General features: G+C 41.5%; 1 protein-coding gene across 3 annotated transcripts in view; it reads right to left on the reverse strand.

The window, feature by feature from the left end:
- The window catches only part of LOC100694089 (metal transporter CNNM4), a 40,413-nt gene extending 22,233 nt beyond the window's left edge, over positions 1-18,180 (reverse strand). For 2 of the 3 annotated variants that reach the window (XM_003452998.5, XM_019360721.2), the window contains exons 1-5: positions 15,158-18,180; positions 6,639-6,782; positions 5,478-5,612; positions 5,028-5,197; positions 2,125-2,221 (exon numbers count right to left, since the gene is read on the reverse strand). In XM_003452998.5, coding sequence (XP_003453046.3) covers positions 2,125-2,221; positions 5,028-5,197; positions 5,478-5,612; positions 6,639-6,782; positions 15,158-16,658 — 2,047 coding nt within the window. In that variant the 5' untranslated portion in view covers positions 16,659-18,180. Of the gene's footprint in view, positions 1-224; positions 2,032-2,124; positions 2,222-5,027; positions 5,198-5,477; positions 5,613-6,638; positions 6,783-15,157 lie in introns of those variants that run through there. The other variant, XM_005457892.4, reaches the window with a different exon arrangement.
- Positions 18,181-18,810: the final 630 nt, after the last annotated feature.

An 18,810-nucleotide genomic window follows, 5' to 3' on the forward strand; every position in this document is an offset into this window, starting at 1 on the left:
GCATAGTTATCACCCAGAAACTTTGAGCCAAGAAAATGTGTTTAGTTCTTGCAATTTACATTACATTCCTTTTGATTCACATGAAGAGTTGGTATATTGGTTCACCTAAAATTCGCTGCCAGTTGACATGAGAGTACATCATGAATTCAGTGCTAACTACTTGTCACGGTGAGCTGTGTGGCTGTCAGTGGCTGGACCCACGTGCAGGACTCGGAGACAAAACATTAACTTAAACGGCAGCTTTATTTGCTGGTGAGGCACACTTGGCGATACATAAACAATAACTTAAACTCACTAGACTGGAGATGCTAATGACTCTAACCTGAAGGTAAACAACAATGAATACGCACACAACAAACGTGGAGGACGCAACAACAGGCAGGGAAAAACACAGGGCTTAAATACATACTGAGGTAATTAGGGAATGTGAAACAGGAGGAGAGCACAGCTGGGACTCATCGGACATGACAAGACAAGGGGAGGCAAAACTCAACACACTGACATAGTACACAGACTTTCAAAGTAAAACAGGAAACTGAACAGAAGTAACAGAACCACAACCTAAGAACTAGAACACAAGAAATGCCAAGGAACTAGGGATACTAGCGACAGAAATCAAAACACATCATGAAATCAAGGAAAACTAATACAAACAGAAAAACACTGAGTCCACAGACTCAGGACCGTAACACTACTCATTTTAAATAATCTGTGACAGTACCCTGATGTACTCCTTGGAAAGGCAGTGACAAGTAAAACCTGATATGTGTCTTTTGCTCAGAGTTCAGCAGCTGCTACATCTTTCTGAATACAACGGAGCAGCTAGAGCTGTGACTCATATATATATAAAATTCCCCCTCTCACCCCTCCGCGTGGTCTTTATTCTTCAAGCTCGGGTCCTCTACCAGAGGTCTGGGAGCTTGAGGGTCCTGCGCAGTATCTTTGCTGTTCCTAGGACTGTGCTCTTCTGGACAGAGATCTCCAATGTTGTTCCCGGGATTTGCTGGAGCCACTCGCCTAGCTTGGGAGTCACCGCACCTAGTGCTCCGATTACCACTGGGACCGCTGTTACCTTTATCCTCCACATCTTCTCGAGCTCTTCTCTGAGCCTTGGTACTTCTCAAACTTCTCGTGTTCCTTGCTCCTGATGTAGCTGCCATTCGGTATCACTACAGCCATTTTCCTCTGCTTGTCCACCACTACTATGTCCGGTTTGTTAGCCACTCCCATTTTTTCCATCTGCATCTGGAAGTCCCACAGGATCTTAGCACGGCTCATTATCGACCGCCCTTTTGACCTCAGGACTTCCTGGCCATACTCAACACAGATGTTCCTGTATACTATGCCGACAACTTGTTTATGGCGTTCCATGTATGCCCTGCCTGCCAGCATCTTGCACCCTGCTGTTATGTGCTGGAGTGTTTCAGGGGCATCTTTACACAGCCTGCAACTGGGGTCTTGCCTGGTATGGTAGACTCCAGCCTCTATGAATTTTATACTTAGAGCTTGTTCCTGTGCTGTCTTTCAGTCCAGCCACTGGTAGGATTTCTGGATGTCAGCCACTTCTTCTATTTGCCGGTGATGCATAACATGGGAGAACCCAGAAGTTCAATTCCTTGGAATTTTTAGTCTGTCAGTTGGTTTCAGTTTGTGTGCTGGAGAAGGAAATTAATGGCGCAGTCTACAGTGTGGATATGGACATTACTTTTATTTTTACAAGAGTGCAATGGTATAGTGTAAAGAACAGAAACATTTCCATTATACTGCCAACACATAAGTGATATGGATGATGGAATCAGAATAGCTAAATTCTTATCAATTCCCAATTCATTCTTAGGTTGTTCCATTACAGACCATGAAACTGATGTGCTGCACAAGTTCAAAGCCATTAATGATTTATGCTCATATTTGAAGCACATGAATATCAAGGCCTCCAAGTTGGCACAAAGAACAGGGGCAGAAACAGCTTATAACACTCTAACCCAGTGACTATCACGGAGACTTCAGTTTTATCTGAACTGGCAAGTTTGCCTGGGATAGGAAGAACACAGCTTAAACTTTGTATTCGGGTCAGTAAATGGTACAAATGTAAATGGTACATGTGTTGGTATATGTGTGTCTCACCCATTGTTGGTGTGCTTAGAGCCATGACTCCGTAGTAGGAGAACGGGCCAGTTTCAAACTTCATGTTCTCATTTCCGGCTTCAACCTCCACCCGTCCCTGTAATACAAATACGAATGCAAACATAAATACACAAACACAGAGACAAGCACAAACTAGGGAAATCTTTGATGAAGAAGTGACCATTCCAAACATTTTCAGTAAAACAAGGCTGGTAATTTAGATGGGGACCAGGCTGCTAAGCTAAGAGCTATCTTTGTGGAAAGGCCTTCCATATGTCTATCATTTATTGACCAAAAGAGATTTTCCATCAGACAATAACAGAGACATCTCCTTGAAAACCACATCTGACTCCTGCAGAAAATTTTGTGCACAACTTTAGCATCAGCCTGTTTACTGGCTTCTATTTCCAATAGTCATGTGTGTAACCACACAGCCTCCACTCCAAAAGTCAGATCTGCATGTTGAGCATTCTCCTACGTGCCACGGATTTCCACCTGCTGATGTCATGACTAGAAACCTACATTAATAATCTAGAAACCTGGACTTGACTTACTCTTGTAAAGGTAACAGATGACTTTATTCCATTTGGAACATACATAAAAATACTTCTACCATGGAGACCACATCAGACCACAATAAGATCTAAAACCACTACATCCTGACTCGATATGTCAGTAACGCTAGGCTTGGTCAAAATGGTCAATTTGTTTTTATGAATATATAAAGTCTTAAAGATCCAAAATGGGTTTTTTTAAAAGGGTGTAAAATAGAGTTACTTCCATAGCATTTCATTAGTTGTTGTTTTGTTTTTTTCATTTTAATGATTTGCTTTTAATAGAGGAATCCATGTTGCCTTTACCAAACTGGCATGATTAGTAATGCAAAAGCCCAAATGTTTTTGCACTTTTGAATGTATCACATTTCCAGTAATACTCTCAGTCAGCTATATTACCTTAATCATGTTGCTGAACATCTTTCCTCACACCCTGTTTTGCAGGACATTTTACTATTTCCCTTATTTCCAGGATTTACTGCCCTGTCCTCCAGGGCAGTAAATCAAAACCTCAAAAGGTTTTCAGGCTTTCCAGGACCTGCAGAAACCAGACTGTGCATGTGATACATGTGTGCCCTGGAGCTTCTGCAGTGAAAAATCCACGAGTCGGGTCTTATGGCATGTAAGAGAAACACCTTAGCCTCCTATAAATATTACATCCTGCTGCAGGTACTCCAGTGTAGGGTTCAGTGTCTCTTTACCTCAAACAAATCCACACATACACGTTTGTGCTTTCCTTGCTCTCAGGACTCTCGATAATACACTGCCTTAATTTAACCTTTAACATAAATGCTACCCTGATCTGATTCCAACCTAAAACTCAATGCAGCTCCACAAGGTCTGCCAATAAAGACAAGCTAAAATCTACATTTTCCAAGGTGTAAGGCTCAAACTGGTCCTCACCAAGACAGACACGCATGTGCACACACACACACACACACACACACACACACACACACACACACTGCCAAGTGGTGGAATGGGAGCAGTTCTGCTCAGGTTGCACACTGAGCATGTAGAGTCCCTCTATCCACACCTCAGGTGTCGACAACAAAGCCTCCAGAAACTAACAACAGTTTCGCCTCAGCACAGCAGACACAGCCACCGTATGTGAATTCATCTGCATCTTGCTTTGAAACACTAAACAGAGAACCTGTACTCAATTCTCCAAATACCTTCCTAAGGGCATGCACACTTTTGTTGTACACTGTAAGTACCTTAAGCCAGGTACAGACTCTAAAGGTGTTTAGAGTCTGCATGTGTGCAAATCACTCCTACACACACACCCACCACTCTAACAACCAGAGATAAACCTGTTGGTCACCAGATTAAGCAGGTCAATCTACGTCATCCAGTCAGACTACATTATGACCCTTGAAATCTATGGAGGACCAAAACTGCCAAAATGAAAACAGATAAATGAATCGATTAATCAATAAGTAACTCAAAAAAGAATAAATCATGAATCCCAAAAATACAAAATAAATGTAGAGTACTTTTTATTTAATTTACATTTGGTTTACAAATGTATAAACTTTCACATTTTCAGTCTTTTGAGGAGACTATGAGCACCTTAAGATAACTGTGATTTGGTAATAAATGAATACAACTGAATTGAAGTGAACATTTACATTATGTATTCATTCATTTGATTTTGTACTTCTCTGCCTGTATCATTTTCCACATGCATTGTTTCTGTTTTTTTATCTCTACATTTCTTTGTGCATTTATTTTTTGATATACAAATGAAGGAGGCAATGAGTGAAAGTGTCACATGGAGTCAGCTTTTTGCCTATGATCTGACTGATGTTAAGGTGGATGAGCAGTGGTGAAACCGCAAAACATACTGTTATTGTAGTCACCCCTTAAATGATCTTTATCAGTATAAGTGTATGATATTTTTGCAATAATTTAACCACTGTGCAACTCAAGGCATTAAATATCTCTAGCTTCACAGCCATCAGACTCTGTTAGCAATAACAGTCATTTTACCTTTGGTTAGTCAGTTAGGTTTGGAGTGGTGTGTAACTTTAGTGTTTTTAACTTATTAGCATGCTTAGGCAGAAATCTCACAGGCCTAGAGACCAGCTGGGAACCACCAGTCCCTAGGGGAAAAAAATGACTATTCCACAGCCAGAATTTTATGGTGCTGCATCAAAAACGGTGTTTGGTGTTGAGGAGATTGTCAGTAGGTTGTATGGAACATGACAATTTGTCTGCAAACACTCGCCAATTACTCACCAACTGGTTGTGAAAGAGTATTTTAAAAGTCCCAGACATACTCCTGATTACCACCAAATCATATCGGCGATGTCACCTTTTCTACAGACTATATGAATGCGTTTTTACCTGCAGAATGAGAACAAAGTAGTCGACAGGTTTGCCTCTCTGATAGAGGAAGTGCTGTGGCGATCGTTTGTCATTTTCATTAAACTTTAGTTCCTGGATGACATCCGGATGTTTAAGGATCCTCAGTAGGACTTTCTCTGTGATCTGGAATGGGCTGAACAGGCTCACCTCTAATGGGAGAGAAACAAAGGCATTGTAAACGATCAAATTAAAACAGCAGAAAATACAGGCCTTGGACTAATTATTGACTGAGAGGTCTTTAGTAGATAACTTTATAGCATTTTACAGTCAATAAGTAATAATCAGTTGATTAGTTTAAGCCCTGTTAATTTGCATACTAAAAGATACCGTGTACATACAGTGGCTGTGATTCAGCAGAGTATAATAGTCAGTGACACTGAAACAAATGTGTGCTGGCTAAATGCAAGATTAGTGCCTACTGAATATCACCTGTGGCCAGGAAACGATGAGCTGCCAGTAGGAGCTGAGGAGAGATCTTCACTTTACTGTCCCCTTCTTGCTTGAACGCTGAGAAGTCGCGTTTGTTTTTGTTGGGGTCCACTTTCTTCCTGTTCCTGTTGTCAGCTGTGGCAAGAAAGAAAAGAGGAGTTTAAATAATAGTAAAAATGAATAAAATTAAATGAAAAGTCATGTTTTGCTCTGTTAAAATTTCAAAAAAGTTTAAACTTAGAAAGGTGAAAGTCAAAGAGGAGGAGGCGGCATGAGCAGGCACCGGCTGATAGCATTCCGGCAAATTCAGTGTTTTTTTACGGTGTCCCACACAAACCGTTAACTAACTGACTCTATTGCACTCCACATACCACTGCCTTTGTAATGCAGATGCTGCTCTATGGACAGTTCTACTCTCAAGAATCTCATGTTTACAAGCTGCTATGCTGGTCACTTTAAATCACTTCAAAGTCACTTTAAATCATTGAACCTGTAAATTGTAAATTTTAAATTGTTATTGATCCTTTTACCCTAGTCTTAAGTGTATATTTATTTCTCTTCTTATATTTATTGTTGTCTTTTGCACTGAATGGAACTGGAGCCTCGTCATCTTGTCTCTCTATTAAACTGTACTGTATATAGCTGGGATAACAATAAAATTTACTTTGACTTTGAGAAGTTATAAGGTAATGCTAACAAGCTTGTTTACCAAGGTGAATTCATAAGCTATACAGGTGCAACGCAAAGCAATACGTGTCAGGCAAATGAATAATAAAATATTAAAGATATACTCAATAAAACTAAAGGAACAACTTTTGTGGTCTGTAAGTTACAGCAAGTGAAATTATTAGGGACATAAAAACACTCCATCATGTGAGTTATTAAAGGATGCGCTTTTCAGACCTTAGTCATGTTAATGTGATCATTAACAATATAAATATTATACAGTTGGACACTTTAACATTTGAGGCTGTGGGGATTTTATTTAACATTTAAATTATATTTACAAAGTAGGACAACACAGCAATCATCTCTAAGTACAGGTCCTATGTACATGTGCTGCTGTATCACTGTACCAGTGCTTTTGTCGGTGAGTGCGTGCTTATGTGTTATGACATTTATGTGAGTGCTGCAGTCAGCAAGTAGCAAGAGCTGACTCACTGTAGAGGTCAGATTCATCCAGGATCTCCGACTTGATGATCTCCTCGATAACATCCTCTAAGGTGACCAATCCCAGCACCTCATAGAAAGGATCTCCCTCCCCCTCATTGTTCACCTTCTGGACAATGGCCAAATGAGATTTACCTGGTGAGGACACAGATCACCTAAAGGTTATGAGAAACAAGAGCACTGCAGAACATGCATATCATTTTTCTCATCATTTTAAATTCCCTATGTTTCCAGAAATCATTTAACAGGAAAGTGGGGCAGCATCAAACATGACAGAGGAGAAGAAGTTAGCGAGTTTCAGTGCAGCTGCTGCGTCTTTAACTTCAGCATCTAGCCTTTAGACAGATTTAGCTCCTGCTACATGAAAACATCCTTTTTTGTTTTACAACAGTCACACTGCTATTCGATCTGTCAGTGGATTTATCCTGACCGATGAGAGGGCAGACTGATGCCTTAATATAGCCCAGACTAGGCTAAGAGCTTTGAAGAGAAAAGAGTTGGAAGGACTGCCAGAATGAGATAAAGAGGAGTGAGACAGAGAGAGAGGCAGGAGGAGAACGAAGCTAAGAAGAAAGAGGTATATGACAAGAGGACACAAAACATAAATGCACTCATGACTCTGCATTGTTCTCACAACACTCCCCACATGCACCGACTACATGCAGGACTGTGTGGAAACAACTAAACCTGATACAACATGACGAGCAATGGCTGCCAGTAAGAGTTAAGTAAAAACATTATCAGGTCAGCAGAATGGAAACCTGTCACAGTTCATGGTCATCAAACACCAGCAGAAGGAGAAGCACTATCTACTTTTGGCCTCCATGGTGCTCACTGCTTTGTATGAAGTAAAAGAAACAGAAACGTCTGTTTTTTAGCAAGAAAAACATTTTTTCTGTTTCAATACGTTTCATCAACTCCAGTGGTGAACCTTTAAACACTGTTTCATTCCCAGCCTTTTTCACCTGACCTGCTTTGAAAAGGTCTTGTGCAACCAATTATTTCTTTATATTTTGCAAGGAAATAGGCACAGTGACTTACTGAAGTTTTGTGTGTTTTTATGTCCAGGTACGCATTTACTGCATTGACAATATGTTTTGGATAATTTTCATACTGAAAACTGAAGCAGCTGCCCATCATACACTTTCCAGTTCGTACTGCATGGTAGATCAAAATCTGATGGTACAGTCCAAATCAAAAGATTAAGGCCACTTGAAAAATGGCAAAAAAAAAAAAAAAAAAAAAAAAAAGCATATTACGCATGCTTGGATCTTAACAAGGTTCCAAGTAGAGCCTCAATATGCAGCGAGGAGAAATGGGAGAGAGACAAAACATTTTTTTGAGCATGCAATGTGTTGAAAACAACTCTTAAACTGAAGCAGGCTGCTATACAGCTGATCAAAAGTTTCAGACCACACCTCCACACCTCCAGTCATGCCAATAACGTTGGAAACATTCAGGACCATCAAGGTAAAAAAATTTTATCATCAGAGAATAAAACTTTCATCAACCTCCAGTCCCATGTTTGGTGCTCTCTTGCAAAGTCCAAACTGTCAGTTCTGTGGGAGTTCAAGGAGACGAGGCCTTTGAAGACGTTTTTTGTTTTTGAAGCCCTTCAGTCTCAGAAGCCATCTGATGGTTATTGGGCTGCAGTCACACCAGTAACGGCCTTAATTTGGGTCAAGAATCGTCCAGTGGCTGTCTGTCAAGCCACTAGCACTGAAATATTTGGGGTCTTCCAATTGACTTTTTTGTTCCATAACCCTCCGGATCATTTAAGGAATTCCAAATGACTGTCTTACTGCGTTCCACCTCAGCAGCGATGGCACACTGTGAGAGAAACTGTTTATGCAGTTCAACAACCGAACACATTCAAAAAGGGAACGTTTTTTTTGCCTTTGCCATGAGAATGTCATGACAGTGTGACTACCTGACAGAAAATGACAATTAATCCACATTTTTGCACAGATTTGACCTTTTAAAGGCATTTGATCTTAAACTTTTGATCAGCTGTAAAATGCTCAAAAAATGTTTTGTCTCACTCCCATTTCTTTTTGTTGCATGTTGAAGCTCTACCACCATGCAAAATTTTGAAAATGTTTTAATTGGGACTGTACTTTTGACCATATTCCCAATACCACTTCTTGAAATGCAACCCCAACCCATGAAAGAACCTCCATCATGTTATCTAGATGTCTGTGGACACTCACTGTGGTACTTCTTTTCTAACTTCCTCTTTGTGACTTGAACCAAAAGTTTCAAATTTGGATTCATCACTCCATAAACCTGTTACCACTGAATTTCAATCCATTTTCAATGTAATGGCATACCTCAGCTTTTTCTCTCCATTTCCCATCCTTAAGTATGGCTTCTTGACAGCCACTCTTTCACCAGCAACCTTGACACCATTTCAGATGAGGCTCAAATGAAAACAGTATGGATCAGCTGAACAGGCTGATGTATCTCTCAGGTCCTCTGTCAGGACACTCTGCATGCCATGCTGATATATGCCAGATTTTGGGCTAATAGCTTTTTGAGATGGTACAAAAATACTATTGTATGGCTGTGAAACTGTTATCTTGCACAAGTTTTATAGTTTCAGTAAATACAAGGAAACAACTTCTGTGCTTTTGCAACAGGCCCCAAGCAACAAGGTGCCTAATAATTTAATTTAAAATTGATTCATTGCCAAGCTGTCCATTGTGTGTAGACATGACACTGGTTTATCCCTGGTGTTAAGAGCCTGAATATGATTGAATGATTCATGGCATAAATATATTTTATATAATTTATAGTTCTTCGTGTACTCAAACAGCCACTGTTTGGGGCTTAGTGCTTTCACTGCATCAATATATCATCAGTAGTTTGAATAGTGAGCTGCTTTAGTCAACAGATTCCAACATTTGCCCCATGAGAGGCAAAAGAAATGACTTTGACATCAAGATTTCTATCAAACAGCTGTCTTCTTCCTACCTGTGCTTTAAAAACAATTTAAAAAATGTTCTGTGTTCAGAAATTTTTGTAAAATTTTTAAAAAAAACAACAACAACAAAAAAAACTATCCCTCAATTTTCTTTCACCATGTTTAAGCAGAGATGCCCACTTCCCTCCTCCTTTCCTTGGGAGACAGGTTTTCGCATCCAGCATGTCCTGGGTCAGTCACAGGGTCTTTTCCTACTTGGACATCCCTGGAACACCTTACCTCGGAGGCTTCTTAGACAGATGCCTGAACAACATCAACTGACTCCCTTCACTGTGGAGGACCAGCAGCTCTACTCTGAGCCCTTCCCGATGATCTCTAATGCTGAGCCTAGGCACCCTTCAAAGCAAGTTCATTCCTGCCACTTGTACCCACTTGTAAAGGTAGGAACATAGACTACCAGGTAACTCACAAAACCACAGCTGCTTCACTAATTTGCTTCAAGCTCCCATAAATTCTCCCCTCCCACTCAAAATAGTTCACCTGAAACTATGAAACTATTAAAGTGAGAATTATTCTCTTATGACCCATTTCCTGTTTTGCTATTATCATGGTAATTTGACAAATGGCACTTTATTTAGGCTTATGCATCATGTGTGCAGGACTTAGGCTTTGATGCTATAAAAAGCTACAGCTGAAGGTGATGCTTATTTGCAATGACAGCTGAAATTACACTTATTCTTTTGCAATTTCGGGTGGAAATGAGGCATGCAGCCAGTTCCACAATGACTGAGCTTCATAATGTAGTTGTTTTCATATCTACAGCCTTATAAATGTAATGTCAAAGAATGAAATGCAATGTTTTTAATGTCTTTGAAAAAAAACCCCACATTGATATGTTGCAAGACCATCACAATCAGCTGCAGCGCCAAGGCTGTTATGATATTAGCTCAGCTTTCAAGGTGTGTATATCAGTGGATTTCTGGCACTACTCCTGTACGGCTGAACGTGCCGATTTTCATCCCATCAAACAGCACAAATCAGATGATTTGAGCGATTAGGCTAGAGATGATCTCTGACTAGAGATGATCAGTGGTATCCACAGCCAGATTTAATTAAATGAGTAACTTGTGGCCACTTAGGTTTAAGTCATCACAGCACACAATTATAAATATTTTAGTTTGTCGTTTCTGGTAAGTTGAAATGCTTCTGATGGTGATATTTTTATTCTTGATTTTTCCCCATATTTTTAAAATTACTTTTACATTCACTTAAAGCCACTTTACTGGGCAGATTCAATGCAATCCAACATCACAGCCCTGCCACAAATTCATTTTTAACTTTTGCTGACATTGTTTTAAATGGTGCGGATTCTGCTTTATCTTTATCACTGAGCTGTGCTTATATGCAAACTTGCATAGCTCAAGTATGTTAACACCAAGTGGGAAGCTTTGGGATGAAAAATGAAGTAAATGTGAAGTGACAAAAACTGCAGTTCCTCTAGAAGTAACTTGAGGCTGATACCCAACTTTACATTATCAAAAGCATTTTTGCTATTTAGCATAAAAATGGTTTTGTCCTTTATGAACACTTTCCTCCTTCATAACAACTGTACTGTGGGTGACATTAAAAAAGAAAAAAACATACTATCCATTTGGATGCTGGAGTGGTGTGGCTAATTTGGGTATCAGGTCTAACTGATCGGGATCTCCTAGGCGCCATCTTCATTAATTGGAGTCAATGAACTGGTCATCAACACTATCTTTGCACTGTCTGTCCCTTCTGGAGCATTTTAATGTAATAATTTGCAAAATAATATGGCCAACTGTGGGGTATAGACCATTTGGTGACTGAAGTTTGATTTTGGAAACCAATGTCTAATTAGCAGGTACCCGTGCCTGTGCAATAAATGTGTTCAGTTTATGGACTCTAACCAAGAGTGACAGCATTAACCGAAAGAGCCTGCCAGCTTCTATTTAAATCTAGTCTCTTATGGTTCCAAAAAAACTAAAACAGACAGCCAGAATGCTAACTGAATAACCAAAAATGACTGAAAATTGATAAAATGTTAAGAACATCTAAAGTTTGGTATATTGTTCATGAACAGAAAAGATGGAGATAGCCACCATAGCATCACCCATGGGAGTCATTAAGTTCCACTGTGAAGGCTTAAATGAAGATTTTTTTTTTTGTCATCACCATCATGGTGTCTTGGAATAACTGAGGGGTAGATATAACTGAAATCAAGGAAACTGCGCTCTCATAGCATAGCAATGTGTCAGTCAAAAGTCAGTCAGTTCTCTGCAAAAATATACAGGGTGGGCCATTTATATGGATACACCATAATAACATGGGAATGGTTGGTGATATTAAAGTCCTGTTTGTGGCACATTAGTATATGTGAGGGGGCAAACTCCTCAAGATGGGCGGTGACCATGGTGGCCAATTAGAAGTCGGCCATCTTGGATACAACTTTTGTTTTTTCAATAGGAAGAGGGCCATGTGACACATCAAACTTATTGGTAATGTCACAAGAAAAACAATGGTGTGCTTGGTTTCAATGTAACTTTATTCTTTCAGGAGTTATTTACAAGTTTATGACCACTTATAACATGTGTTCAATGTGCTGCCCATTGTGTTGGATTGTCAATGCAACCCTCTTCTCCCACTCTTCACACACTGATAGCAACACCGCAGGAGAAATGCCAGCACAGGCATCCAGTATCCATAGTTTCAGGTGCTGCACATCTCGCATCTCGCATCTCGAAGACAAAAATGAATCGCCATTAATTATCTAAATACGCAGATTTACTGATAAAAAAAAGTAAATGCTGCCCTACTTTTTATCTGACACTGAAAAGCACAAGATCAGCAGTTTTTCTAGAAATTAATTGTTAATGTTTTTCAAACAAAAATAATAGAAAAGATAACTTTTTCTTAGGTCTGAACCGCAAGTTGCTGTTTTTCTTTACATCCGTGTGAACTGCGAGTTCAAGATATTGCTAAGCAATTTTATGACCCAACACTTCAGGGGTGTCACCCTCACCACATAAAGCTCAATTAGATTCTCAGTTTAGCTTTATGTGGTCAATAACTTTTTCCACACTGAGCCAGGCTAACATCATTACAAAACAAAAAAACGCTAGGATATCAAAGAGACCACCAGCAGCGCACATTGACTGTAACCAACTTATTGTGGTTTAAGCTCTGGGTAATATTTTGGTCACTAAGATGAAGGGAAAACTATCAAATATTCAGATGTGCACCGAATAAGAAAAGCATTTCAGAAATTGGGTGGGTGGACCACAGCTAATCTCGTTATCTCTTGATACTACTCTTTTCACATACAGTGAAAAAAGTATGTATGTATGTATGTATATATGTACCTTACTGGTAATTTTTGTACCCTGCAAAATCAGCCAGTGGCACCAAACAGCCAACAGCCACGTGGCCACTAATCTAGGCCTTATGTTTGACTTAATCACTTGATTAATGAGAGAAATATTCAGCAGACACAATGATAACATTAACTTAGATGCACTTCTCATTTCACATGTTAGAAACATATTAGCCAGCCAGAATGCTGTTTATAGACTTCAGTTCAGCATTCAATACAATCCACCCCTCACAACTCATCAGGAAACTGACAGACCTGGGCATCAGTTCCCTCATCTGCAAATGGTTACTGGACTTCCTGATCAACCGCCCCCAACATGTCCGGCTGGATAACCGCTGCTCATGTACAATCACAATGAACACCGGTGTACCACAAGGCTGTGTTATGAGCCCTTTCCTCTACTCCCTCTTCACCCACGACTGCAGACCTGCTGATGGTTCCAACACCATCATTAAGCTTGCAGATGACACCACGGTGATTGGCCTCATCAGTGACAACGATGAGACCGCCTACAGGGAGGAGGTGGATCGTCTGGCTGAGTGGTGCGACACAAACAACCTGCTGCTTAACACCGAGAAGACTAAGGAGCTCATCGTGGACTACAGGAGGAATGCTGACCCACATCCACCCATCCACATTAAGGGGACGGCTGTGGAGCGTGTGAGCAGCTTCAAGTTCCTGGGAGTCCACATCTCTGAGGATCTCATCTGGACGACCAACTGCTCCAAGCTGGTCAAGAAGGCTCACCAGCGCCTCTTCTTCTTGAGGACTCTGAGGAAGAACCACCTGTCCTCAGACATCCTGGTGAACTTCTATCGCTGCACCATCGAGAGCATCCTGACCAACTGTATAACAGTCTGATACGGGAACTGCTCTGCCTCGGACCGGAAGGCGTTGCAGAGGGTCGTGAAAACTGCCCAGCGCATCGCCGGAGCACCACTTCCTGCCATAAAGGACATCTACAGGAAGCGGTGTCTGAAAAGGGCTGGGAAAATCATCAAAGACCCCAGTCACCCATCACATGGACTCTTCACCCTCCTGCCCTCTGGGAGGCGCTACAGGAGCCTCCGGACTAAGACCACCAGGTACCGGAACAGCTTCTTCCCCACAGCTGTCAGACTCCTGAACTCATCTGACCCACGTTAAACTCATGGACTGAACATACACACACCCACAACCACCTACACACACACACACAATGGACAACTGTACCCTCAAACACACAATAATAACATGGACTGAACCACCACTCACAACCACTAGCACTAGCCTCTGTAGAAATTATCCACATATCTCACTTATCTTAACTGCACTACTGTATAGTTCTGTGTAAATAATCATTCTGTACATACGATAATTTTTAATCCTACAACTGTTCATAACTTGCATAGTTCACATTTCTGTATAACTGTATATCTCATATTTCTGTATAGTTTTTTATTTCATATTCTGTATAGTTTTTCATATTTATATCCTGTTCATAGCCTGTACATAGCTTGTACTCACTACAGCCTGTACATACTTATAGTTATAGAATATTCATAACATACTTCATACCGTGTACATTATAACATACCATAATAGACCCATTTCTGTAATATACTTACATATCTATATTATTGCTAATATATATTGTAATATATCTATATCATGGCTAAAGCACTTCTGGATGGATGCAAACTGCATTTCGTTGCCCTGTACCTGTGACATGTGCAATGACAATAAAGTTGAATTCTATTCTATTCTATTCTATTCTATTCTATCTGTCATTTGTATGACACTTTATCCAAATAAGTGTTTGTGGTCTAGTTTCTTTTTTTCGTTTTCATATTGGGTTTCAATTTTATACTGCAGCTATGCTACTTGTATTGTTGTGCATGGGACAATTAAACCTCTCCAATCTTTAATAAGTGAATGCATAAACATACACTGCCCTCATGACAGCCTTCATCAGGTGTGTGCAGGTTAAAAGCTCAACCCTGACCCCTTATAGAGCAGTACAACATGTCCCCCGATGATGAAATGTGCTTTGTGTGCATGTAGGCTGTGGTGTTCCACTAATCAATAGTGCTGGTGAACAGAGAGGGGGTGGGCTGTCGAGCTCACACAGGTTTAGGTCCCTGGTGATATGAAGGCTGCAGATTTTTAGAACAAAACATCATCAGGTGTTAGATTATGTCAATGCACACCCACCTTTCTTGAACTCCTCCAGCATGGCATCCAGCTTTGTGTCATGAAACACAAAGTGCACAGGGTGGTTATAGAACTTGGTGATGGTCTTTAGGTTTGTGCAGTCGTCCGGGTCCACGAAGGCCAAGTCCTTCACATACAGGATGTCCACAATGTTGGACCGCTCCTCATCATACACGGGTATGCGCGTATATCCGCTCTCCATGATCTCTGACATAGTGTTGAAGTCCAGCACAGCATCTGCCTGGATCATAAAGCAGTTGGCTAAGGGAGTCATCACATCCTCAACAGTTTTGGTCCTGAGCTCCAGGGCTCCCTGGATCATGTTAAGCTCCTCTTTGACCAGGTCATTATAAGGCTCCGTCACTTTAAGCATCTCCACCAACTTCTCTCTGTTGTACACAGTGCCGATCTCCTGTCCCAGCAGGAAATCCAGCAGCTTGCTGACGGGAAAGGACAGAGGAAAGGTAAGGAACATGAAGAACTTTGTGAGCAGGATCGTGTTGGCTCCCACAGCCAACCCGTGACGCGAGCACAGCGCCTGGGGGACGATCTCCCCAAATATGACAATGCCAATTGTAGAGGCGACCACGGCGCCCAGACCTGACCCGATGAGGTCATCGAGGAGGATGGTGAGGGTGGTGTTCACCAAGACGTTACCCAGGAGAAGCGAGCAGAGGAGATAGTTGCCTTTGCTGCGGATCGGTTCGATTTTCCTCGCATATTTCTTCTCCTTCTCGGTGCCGCAGCTCTGAACGATCCGCAGCTCCATGGGGTCCAGCGCCATGAGCCCCAGGTTCAACCCACTGAACATGCCCGAGAGGACCAGCAGGCACGAGATCATGATGACCTGCAGCCACATGGGTAGCAGCGACTTCTTCTCCTCCACCACCAGCATCCGGCCATCGCTGTCCCCCAGCTGCACCCACCTGCCCCCCGTGCTCAGCGTGCACAGAGCGTATTCTTTCTTCTGGTCGCTTTTGCGCAGCGGCTTAATGTGCACGTTGAGCAGCCCCGACGTGCCCCGGCTGCTCACGTTCATGAAGTTCCCGACGGTGATGTCCTGCGTGAAATCCGCACAAGTTTTATCGACTGCGTCCATCATACCGCTGCCGCCCCGGGCAGCCGCCACCACCGCCCCCTCCTCATCCTCCTCATCCTCCTTCTTGACCTCCGTGAACTGGATCTGAGTCCAGGCGCCCGAGTGAAGCTGGACCCCGTAAAACCGGAGCTGCACGGAGCTCTCCTCGGTCACCTGGATGACACCCTCGTCAGTGGTGCTGGCCGGCTTGTTGCTCCTCTCCAGCCTCATGCCGAGCACCTGACTCCCGCCGCCTCCCCCGCCGCCTCCCCTTCCACCGCTGACACCTGGCCCAGCGGCTGCCACCGACTCTGTCCGGCCGCTCCACAGACAGATAACCACGGTGAGAATGTAACCCTGCTGTCCACTCCATTCTGTCGCCATGTTTGTTTCTCTGCTCGGCGACCTGGGAGCTGACGTCATTTACTCATGTCCAAGCAGCTCCTCCCTCTCCCCCCATTCCCGCTATCTCTCACATATGCTCACTCATACACGGACACACACATTAACACCGCCTGCCGGACAGCGACATGTAGAGCTGATAAACAAAAACACTCACGCTCCTTGGAGGTCACGCACGCTCCTGGTGACGCTTCGCTATCATTTTTCTGCAGCAACACTCACACTCACCCCGCCTTCCCCCCCACCTAAGTCCCCGGCCACGTTTCTCCCCGTTGGGCTCGGGCACTGCGGCACACAGCAGGACGGACGCTGCTGCTGCTGCCGTTGCTGGCCACCGATTTCTCATCCAATTGTATCCAAAGCCAGTTGCTATTATGTAAAGGCACATGGCATCTGTGTACACCCCCCTCCCCTCCATCCTCATCCTGCACCAGCCTGCATCCCGCTGGCACCAAGCCCGGCCAGGGATGCTAGATGCAGGGGACATTTACTTATTTATTTCCTGAGAGACAAACTCTGTGGAGCCAGGATATAGCCCGTTTGTATAATGATAATAATTACATAAGCTGTCTGCTTCAGTTCAGTTAAAATGTGGAAAAGCCTAATAATTTCCGAGGTTGACTATTACATTACTGCATCACTGCATTGTCACGGATTTTTTCCCCAGTGCACAGTGTTTAGTGTTTATTAGCCATCTTTATTTATTATTAGATCCTAATATTCGCTAATCAGCTGTTATGTAATAAGCCAATAACGTTAAAAGTCCTTTCCTGTAGCGTCACCCAGTGGCCACACCACTTATCAAAACTGTACTTACCAGGTCTGAGGTAAAATTATTTCTGAGGGGCCGAACGTGCCAAAATTAATACAAATACAGTGGTTATCATATTGTCTTCTCTCTGTGCCATTTTATCTATTTTGGTTATTTTGTCCCTTTATGCGAGTCTTTTTGTGTTTGTTGATATTTTGTATGTATATTTGTTAATTTTGTATTGCTGATGCCTGGGTCCAGGGAACAACCCTAACTGAACATATTACGAAGCATTCTGATCGATTTCCTCTTTTAAAGTGATGTGCACAGACAGACATTTTTCTCTAATCACAGCATGCGAATTTTAAAACGAATTGAACATTTGTTCCTTTCACATGGTTTGATTTCATGGTGATGTCTATGGCTTATAGACTTCAGACAGTCACTGACGCTTCAGAAAATGAGGGACTATGTAAAAAAAATGTCTGTAATTCCCAAACCGTGTCTAATCTAAAGTATTTGTTAAACAAACAGAATTAAAGCTGAAAGTTTGCAGTCACATACTGATTATTATGGGTTTCTGTAATACCATACTTGCATGTGCTTGAACATAAGGGATACTGTATTAAAAAAAACAGTACAAAAGGTTTGTATTTATGAATAAAAATTTCTTTATTAAAATTCTACAATGACAGAGTTTCCAATGATTAAGAAATAAACCAGCATCATTTTACATCATGACGTCATGCTTCTTTAGATTGTGGATCAATTATAATTCTGTACATCTTTAATTTCAAGAGATTATAGTGCAGCAATCAGTAATTATAAAGGCCATTATTATCCAGTTTGAGCAGAGTGGAGGTACAATTATCAAACAAAACTTCAGGATTTGACTTGATAAATAGCCCCAGAAAGTAATTTGACTGTTTTGCCTCTGTGTATGTTTGTAGTACCATGTGCTTTTACCACATACACCAGTCAAATACAGAAACGTCAGTCAGTGGATGGATAGCTCAGGAGCTCTCCCTGTAGGTAGAGGTAGGCCAAGCAGAGCCTACATCAAGATTTGATTTTTTCTGTTAATTCCAAACAATTTTACAGCAATTTTATTGTTCTTTAAGCTTTAATATATAATCCTAAACCAGAAAAACTATTAGTACCTGTGGACTTTATATGCAATTTGCACATAAACTAAGCCTACCCATTACATTCTGGTTTTATTTTTATTTTTTTTAACTTAGGCTGTTAAACACAACTGAGTCTGTAGCTGAAAAATTAACACTGTCTTTTAAATATAAATTTAAAGAAATACTCGGTTACAATCCATCATTCTCACATGTCTAAAAGATAGAATTGTGATATTGATAAGTTTGTTAATTTAAACAGTCTACATTTATGCCACCTTTCTTTCCTTCAAATAGG

This window comes from Oreochromis niloticus, linkage group LG7 (assembly GCF_001858045.2).
Source record: "Oreochromis niloticus isolate F11D_XX linkage group LG7, O_niloticus_UMD_NMBU, whole genome shotgun sequence".
Lineage (NCBI taxonomy): Eukaryota > Metazoa > Chordata > Actinopteri > Cichliformes > Cichlidae > Oreochromis > Oreochromis niloticus.